We start from the raw sequence: 8954 nt of genomic DNA on the forward strand, positions 1-8954 counted from the left end.
GGACGTCGAGAGAATATTGTCGATGATCATTTGCAAAAGTGATTCAACGAACTTTTTCCCTCTCGTATATATAGCACCTAAACCGTTATAGAAAACACTTACGGGGCTCCACGTGACGAAAAGTGATCACTTGATCTACGCAAAAACAAAAAGCCTATTATAGGTTAGGAAGTTGTGATCGTTTCTTCTTTCCTAATCCATTCACTTGACGTATCGGCACGTCTTGACCTGCTTATCGCGAAAAAAAAAGAAAAGAAAAGAATTTCACACGCTACATTTGATTTTGTTAATTGTGCCCCAAGAGAAGAAAAGAAAAGAAAAATCAAATGAAAAACAAAATTACCTACAAGATCCGATCGGATGCTGTATGCACAAACATGTGTATGAATATATATCCACAAAAGGAGCGTGTTTATGCGAGTATATATGTACAATTCGTAGGATTAAAAAGGCAACTATCGCAATAATAATTTCTTTTTGCGTATTTACGTAAATAAATTATATACAGAATCAACCCGACATTTTGACGATGTAGCAACGCTAAAAGGAAAAACGAAAATAAACAACAAACGAGCGTTAAACACGATTTTAGTTAAATTCGAAGCGCGTTGAAGGAACAAAACGAACGAGTACACAATAGTCAGACTTTGATCCTGACGTGAAATGCATGGTAGTAGCTTTTAATATATCTCCGGAACCCTTTCTCTCTATCTCTCTTTTTCTCTCTCGCTCTCTTAGTTTGTCTGAACCTTTAGCGCGTCAATTTGCTCAATCCACATTTTATACATGCTCTCTCTCTCTCTCTCACATATTCTCTTTCTCTCTCCGACTTTTCTATTCCCGAGAAAGAAAAAAAACAACAATGGAACAAAACGCAGAATTCGCCTTGTACAAACGTTGCATGCTGTAATTCAAAAATCGTGTACCTTTATTGCGTGTGTGTGAGTGGTCCTTTTCTCGACACCATTAAACACCCTGACATCATCATACCCTGAATTTTACTCTCATTTGGTTTTTCCCTCGTGTTTGTTTCCTGCTTTCCGTTCGCTCGTTTTGAATCCTCCACACGATGAAGCTGGTCACACTCGGAGAGGAGGAGTCTCTTCTCTTTCTTTTTTTTTTTTACATGTATTTCCGTGAAACCGAGGCGCGATCAATCGTGAGACACGGCGCACGGCACTGTTTCGTGGGTCGTGAGAAAAGGCGAGAAATGCTTGTCAACAGAAATTTGCACAAACCAGCAACGTGATCGCTGGAAGCTCTGTGCCGAGTAGAGTCTCTGAGACCCGTGACAGATGGCGCTAGTGCACTTGAGCGGCCTGGCGTCAGTCGCTACCGGTCCCGCTGTTCCCAAAGTATTCTCCAGCATCGCCGCGACATATTGGACACGTTCGGTTTGACTGTAATCAGAAAATAGAGCAAGCTACCCTTAACAACTGTAACCTTTAACATAGTTGAATAGTTGGTGGAAATTATATATAGTGGATGTCGTAAATTGAAGTATCAAAAGCAGCGAGAAAAGTTTTCTACACAATGGTATAATTGTCGTATTTGTCGTAATATAATTGTCGTAATTTATTTTAATTGTCAAACATTTTGACACGCCTAACTGATCTTACGGCTTCACTATATTGCTTCCACTGACTATACCAATTTACTGTTTCAAACTCTGAAGGCAAAAACTAAAAATAAATTTATATTGAGATAACGCTAAATTCTTAACACTTAGAAATATTTCATACAATGAAGGCTTTTGCTTTTAAAAGACAAATGCGTCACACAAGTGATATGCCAATAAAACTTACTTTGAGCCACTTATCGATGCACTTCGAGTGAAACTCGTGTGAGCATGGCAGCACGCGCAGTGATTGCAGTGCCTCGAAATCGCACATGCACACTACGCAGTTAGTCTGGTCGCCCTGGTGCGTCTCAGCGTTGAATTTGTAGGAGGGTAGCTGCTCCACTTCAGCCCGGGTTAATCCTCGAGGCTTGGCCTCGCCCAGTCTCTCCGCTAGGGAAAGCAGAGCCTCGTAATTCTCGGTCGCTGAGTCCGGTGAAGACAGCTCTGCCTGACTATACGGGGATAATGGTGGGTTGCTGAGCATTGCACTGTAAATTGCAAAATTTCGTCCAATTATATACACAGGTAAAGTCGTTAGATCCAGACCAGGGCTGTACAATGCCTTTTATAGGCATTTGGAATAAAAACTAAAAACTGATCTGTAGCAATGAAAATATAATAAGAAGCAAATTTTTGTATTTATATTCTTAGGGACTTATGATTGTAACCTTTACAAAAATAAGAATAGAAAGGATATTCGAATGGGTAGTATACTGGAGTAGATGTGATTTGTAACACTGGTACAGTGATAACTTACAAGAAGTGTAATAAGAATCCTGGGTAGGTGGTCGGTGGTATTGAAGGCGTGCCTCTCCATCTACTCGACCTTGATCGTCTGAGCGTGTGAACGTTCGACGCAGTGCGCCGAGCTCTGCTTTGAATCATTTCCAATTGACTGTTCCTCGTGTCTGACAGGAATATAGGCGTAGCAGTAGAAGTGGTGACTTGAGCAAGAGCTGGCGGTGAATACGAATGCGGTAATGGTAATGGTCCACCAGCTGCAGCTCTGTGGTGATGGTGAGATTCTATTAACTCTAACTCAACTTCTCGCTGTAACAGAAAGAAAAGAAAAGAAATAAACCAGATGAATATTTCCTGCTTCCTTGATAATAAACGTGAAAGCTTGGCGCTTATCTTCTCTAGTATGTACCTGTTGTGAGAGTTGATGGTGCGCAGTGTAATGAGTAGTATGGACGGGTGGTGGAGGCGCGTGAGCATGATGAAGAGCCGCCACAGGACCTCCGGTTGGAGTTGGATATCCCCTGGATGCTGCGCCAACTATCGAACCGACCAGGCTGTGGCCTGGGTGGGTCGGATGAGCCGGTGAATAGTGAGTATGATGATGGGTGACCTGCAGAAATATACGTTCGTTTATCACCAGTATACAGTTGAACAAAGTATTCAAAACAATGGGATAATTATTGTTTTTTATGAGATGTAGGTAAACAATTCAAGGAATATTAATGAAATTAACTAAGACAGAATTAAAGAATCCACCAATAATTTAAATAAAATACTTTTTTCACCAATAAGTAACAAACAAATTCTTTGCCTACAACATCACGTGTGTACTTCCACAAAGAACAGCCATTTACTTGACACGAGTGCGCGAACGCGTGCGTTCCGGTAGGCGCATATAATCCATGCAGCTGGCAAGGGATCCTGTAACCTGTCGCCTGAGGATGCCAGAGTGGTTCCCCGCTAACTGCAACCCCCAAACCGGAAACACCGACTTGTCCGACATCCACGACCACAGGACCGTTCGCCCCTTGCGCAGGGTGGTGTCCCGTGCCCGGTGGATGATGGGGATGCGTTTGATGCGCGTTATGCATATTGTGATGCGAGTTGTGTAGATTATGATGCGGGCTGTGAATATTGTGATGGGTACCGTGGATTCCATGATGAGAATTGTGAATAGTTGGATGGGGATTGGCATGACTTGGCATGAAGGGATACGTTAGACCAAACGAGTCGGTGTATCGTTGATAACGATTCCTGACAGTTGGACTGCCACGAGTCGACATGTGATTCCGGGGCGATCGCCTCTGTGGCGCAGCAGAGAACTCCCATGGCGGTGGAGTGGTGTGCAATGGCGGCGTGGGCGACGGAGGCGTCGTTTCGCGAACTTCTATTCCGGAAACGGCACCGTTGCGAGATATTCGACGACGCTTCCTAGATGGCGACTCGCTCTAAAAGTTGCGTTAAAAAATAATCTGGTTGTATTCCATTCTCTTTTTTTTTTTTCTTTTTTTGCATGTTGTTGGTTGAATGTTGATAGTAGAAGAATTTGTTGAAAATACAGAGTGTTTCAAAAAAACAAAAATGTTAACATTTATATGAAAAATTTTATACTGTGTATAATATGCATAACTCAAAAAAAATATCAATTGTTATAATTTTGCATAAGTGGATTCCATAGGCACAGTATTTTTATCATGTGAAACAAAACATTACAAATTTCATTAGTTTCACATCAGAGAGCATATGTCAGATTCTATTATCCCTATATTATCCCGAAACACCCTATATTTTCGTTTTTTATTAAAAAAATTACAAAAATATTTTCATTGTTGTAATAAGAGAGGAATTCTAAAGAAGTTCGTAAACGTAGAATTTAACAATAATTACAAACAACCCTGTAAATCATTTAATATACAATACCTTTCTACCATCATCTTGACTAGGCTGTCGGTAATATGGCGGCGATGGTTGGATTTGTACAGGACTCAGAGGTAGCTGGTTTGTGGCTAAAAAGAAAAGAACGTGTGTCGTTTACTTTTAGTCACTGTGGGGAGAGAGAGAGAGAGAGAGATTGGGATGGAACAAAGAGGTTAAACGCGATCGTATAGGAGATTGAAGATCGATAGACTGTTTGGAAAGTTGTTGGGGATACCTTGGGAACTCCTACGGTATTCCATATCGACGCTGCTAGCTCCGAGACCTGGACTCATGTTCAATAATGGACCACGCATGTTGCTCTCCTATGAGTACATATATTTATTATAAAAAAAGAAAAATTCATGCTTAAAAAAAGAAAAAAAAAACACGGATCACTTACTTGGCCGCAAATGTTGATATGCAACGGCGGAGAATTGGCCGGCGGGCCCACTGATTCTTGTGGAAAATGCGCCGGTGGACCTCTCGATTGCGGACTATGTTGCGGAGGCGGTTTGTACCCCACGCTAGACCCGCCTACGTTCCCGTGATACGAGACTTCCTTACCGTTCGGCCCGGAAGACGTACCGACGCCGGGACAGTCCCTAAATATATGCACGAAATTGTTAACGAACAACATACTAGTAGAGCATCATGGGTAACGGCGCTACGGTGAAATCGCATACTTTTGGTGTTTTTGCAGAATTTATCGAGGATTTGTTTAAAATTCGAAGAAAGAAATTTAATGGAAATTTTAGATCTTGAAAGTGAATTGAAAACTATGCAATTTGAAAAATTGAACATATTTTCTTCTTATTCACAATTTTTGAGAATTAAATGATAATATGTTAATTTTGAATATTTAGTAATTGATAATTCTACGAAATCACCATAAACGTTCGAGAATTTAGACTTGCATACTTTCACCGTAACGTCGCTACACATGTATAATTCAGTAGTGATTCTTTTTTTTTCTTCTTGTTGAACGCGATTTACGTGAATTCTCGGTCATTCGCGTGCATCGATCTATCGAACAATTAGCCTGTATGGTGGTACCGACTGGACGATACTTGTCGAACTGACGCACCGATAAACACGAATATCTCCTATACTGTACAGTCATAACCTATCATGGCGGCGATATTTCTGTCCTTTTAGCCTGAATGAGTATTTCGAGTCGCAATAAAGCGATATTCCCTTTGACTAGATACAAATCGAGCACAATATTATTTCTAGCTGTGCGCAGCTGAATAAATGTGGCCATATTACGGGCGTGTTTACACGAATCGTTTACGATATCAATAAAATGGCGACAGACGCGACGAATCTATCGTTGGATACGATCCTGCTCTGTTTTTCACGACTTCAAAAGCCCCCTGTGTTGCACCGAGAGATAATACCAAAAGTATTGTTGAAACATGAGTTACGAAGAAGAAAAGTGAACGTGTATATATATAGTATATATATATACTCATTCAAAAAATGGCACTCAGCCGGTGGCATGCTAAACAAGATAACCAGTGAAGAGAACGTATAAACATGGTACGCAAAGAGAACAGAGAAAATGTAGAGACGGAAGAACCAAGAACAAAAATAAAAACAAGAAGAACAAACGTTCAGGCATTATATGTATAAGAAAAAAATATCATAGTTACTTTTTTTTAACGAATACGATAGGTTGTTATTGATCTGCGTAGTATCTTCAGGGTCGCGTGCTGTATGGTGTCTCATGCAGCCATGAATCACTTGATCACAGAGTCTCGAAATTTATAATACCGTAGAAGAGATATCATATTGAACGAAAATACAGTTTAGACGTTCTATATATATATATATATAGTGTATTTAATCGTGCCATTTACGGATGAATGTCACGTGTGTTTGTGTATTATGCTTGCCTACACTATATACAACGTGATATTACGTGTCTATGTACGGGTACAGTTTCACAGATATCATCCGTATGGAGCAAGCTACATCTGCATTTTTAGCATGCACACGCGCATATCTACGTATTCTATGTAACCTATGCTCTTCTATATGGTTGAATTTTAAACGACACTGCTATACCGTCTGTATGGTGCGAGCCTTTCCAAGTCACTAGATGTTGACTATAAGAACAGAAATGTAGAAACAGGACACAAACCAATCGAGAAAATTGAGAAAGAAAGAAAAACGAAAATTTCGACCGGTTAACGAACACTAAACGAACATGAAAACGAAAATGCGCCGCAGTTGCAACGTCGCGAGGACACCCCTGCGCGCGCGTTTATTATCGTCGATTAGAATCGCCGTCTCTTCAATGTCGGTTGCTCTGAAAATTAAATACACACTTGCCAGGCCGAACGCGTCGCTTAAACAGAACACTTTCGCGACCGACCATTCGGTGTTGCTCTTCCGTACCGATCGTACCAACGAACATTCTTCCGCCATGAAAACCGTTCGCGCTGGTAGGTAAATGCACGAACCCATCGGCATATGTTCGATTACTCGATTGATCGATCGATCGATCGTGACATGAATAGAATCTCTCTTTCGTCAATTGTATCGAGTGCATGCGTAATTCTCGACGTTTACGAGGAATTACGTAATATGCAATATTACCGAACAGAAAAAAGCTTGAGCGATAATTATTCGCCTCATTACGCGATAACAAATCGCGACATTTCCGATTGCTTTGACCAACGTAGTTGGCGTGTGCAGATGGGTCATGCATTGTCGACACGACGGTTAGCGATATAAAATAAAAAAAAAGAAGCAATCTTCATATCAATGCCAAAAGAAAATGAAAAAAAAAAAAAAAATATAAAGAAAATATTCCTTATTCCCGATGTAATAGACGAAGGTGCAACCAAGGTAACGACCCAAGGTGCACCAGGATCGTTATCACAATATTATACCCGTTATGGAAGCGTGGCGGTGGACATTGTCGATACGGGTATTCCTTGTTGCCGGTGTATTGCTGCGGTATCTGGGCATGCTGAGGGTGCTGATTATGAGGGTGCCATCCGCCGCGGGCGTGAGGTGGCGCTGGAGGGCGTGAGTGGGGCCCTGCTGGGCTGCCACCAGTTACGACGGCCCTGTAACGTCCCTGCATGCCCAAGCCGCGATGCTGATGACTCCCAGGGCCGTTCATTCCCTCCCCCTTTTCGTTCTGTCCCGTTCGATCCTATTATTCCACCCTCGTTCTCTCTCTATTTATCTCGTTTTCACGCCGCTCTTACTTTTTCTTTCTCTTTCACACGGTCTGGCCACCACACCGTTGGTCGTGCTATCTCACTTCCTCCTTTCCGCCGTTTTTTTTCCTGGCTCGGTTTTCGTGGTCGAAATGGGAGACACGAACGGCGAGGCAGAGGAGGTTAACCTCGCCGTGCGATTTTGCCCGACCTCGTCGTACACACACGTGTCTTTCTGGCCCCTCGTTCGTTCGGAACGTGCACGCCCCGCGCAGCACACTCCACACTCCAGCCTCGGGTTGTGTGTATCAAGGAAGAGAGAGAGAGAACCTGGCGAGATATATTCGAACGAACATGTTAAACGAGAAGAGGCTAGATGATGATCGGTAAGGCGATGATTTCCGCCGCCTCGCGCCGTTCTTTCGAAACGTCCAAAGAAACACATCCGAGCTAGCCGCCATGTTCGAGTGCTGCTCGATACACAACAGGAGCGGCGTTACCGATCTTCGGGGCCCCGTCGCGATCACGATTTGTCTCGACCAATATTTTATAAACGAAATCGTGCAAAATTTTTAGAACAGATTTTACAAATAAAATAAATACGATTGTAATATGACTTACAAAAAAAATATGATTGATTAAAAGCGTGGTTTCAAACAATTTCTGGCCACGAAATATATAGTTTCTAGATGGATAGTAATAAAACGACAGCGCAGGGTCTGTGTGCTTTAGAAGTAAGCATACCATGCAGTATAATACGCGTTAACAATTGAATAAATAAGAAGAATCCACCGAACCTTATTTTTTCATGAAATCGAAAAAACTTATATAGCGGTGTATTTATTAAAATTATTTTAATATTGTTACTACGCTTTTCAAGGATAACTTCATAATACAAAAAACTTTACAAATAAGTTTTTCTCGATATTCTGAAAGAAACGTCCAGTGGAATCTTTTCGTTCTTCTTCTAACCTATTCAATTGTACTTGATAAATGGAAAATTGTTCTATCACAGCTAAAATTTATACGAATTTCATTTAGTTTCGCCCGAATGAAACAGTGAAATTCAACAGTGGAAAAGGCAATTTCTAATTCGAAGGATCATCTCGCGGGAGCGGGATCGTTAGCAAAGTTCTAGCGAGCATTCGCATGCTTATTTCCCGTACACGCCGTGGCGGCTAGTTCGGATGCGTTTCCAAGTCGAAATAGAAAAAGCTCTCCGTCGTCTAAACTCCATGTATCCTATGCAAATCGTTAATAATTCCGTGAGAATATTTGTGAAATCATCGTTCGTCGATTTTATCGCTCGTTTCTTCGATCGAACGTAGCCGTCGAAATTGTGAAAAGGGGGATAACAGAAGGAGGTGGAAAAGTTGGGAATTCGACGGAGGGAAAGACTGATGGTCGTTAAAAGTTGAACGTTACTCGGGCAAATGGTTGTTTAGTAATACTGGTGTTGTACAGGGTGTTTCAAAATAAGTGTTGAAATAAAGAAAAGGTGA

The 8954-nt window shown here is 41.6% G+C and overlaps 1 protein-coding gene across 3 annotated transcripts in view; it reads right to left on the reverse strand.

Moving 5' to 3' along the window:
* Nucleotides 1-466: 466 nt before the first annotated feature.
* Nucleotides 467-8954, reverse strand: part of LOC108570589 (RING finger protein 44-like) — a 34129-nt gene continuing 25641 nt past the window's right edge. The window contains exons 1-10 of one of the 3 annotated variants that reach the window (XR_001891365.1): nt 7177-7777; nt 4680-4881; nt 4515-4602; nt 4283-4368; nt 3217-3810; nt 2772-2972; nt 2379-2671; nt 1806-2109; nt 927-1400; nt 467-834 (exon numbers count right to left, since the gene is read on the reverse strand). Coding sequence is in view for 2 of the 3 variants with exons in the window: in XM_017932474.1 (XP_017787963.1) it covers nt 1326-1400; nt 1806-2109; nt 2379-2671; nt 2772-2972; nt 3217-3810; nt 4283-4368; nt 4515-4602; nt 4680-4881; nt 7177-7412 (2079 nt within the window). In the remaining variant the exon portion in view is untranslated. Of the gene's footprint in view, nt 1401-1805; nt 2110-2378; nt 2672-2771; nt 2973-3216; nt 3811-4282; nt 4369-4514; nt 4603-4679; nt 4882-7176; nt 7778-8954 lie in introns of those variants that run through there. The other 2 variants (XM_017932474.1, XM_017932486.1) reach the window with 2 other exon arrangements.

Source organism: Habropoda laboriosa, unplaced genomic scaffold (assembly GCF_001263275.1).
Source record: "Habropoda laboriosa isolate 0110345459 unplaced genomic scaffold, ASM126327v1 scaffold23, whole genome shotgun sequence".
NCBI lineage: Eukaryota > Metazoa > Arthropoda > Insecta > Hymenoptera > Apidae > Habropoda > Habropoda laboriosa.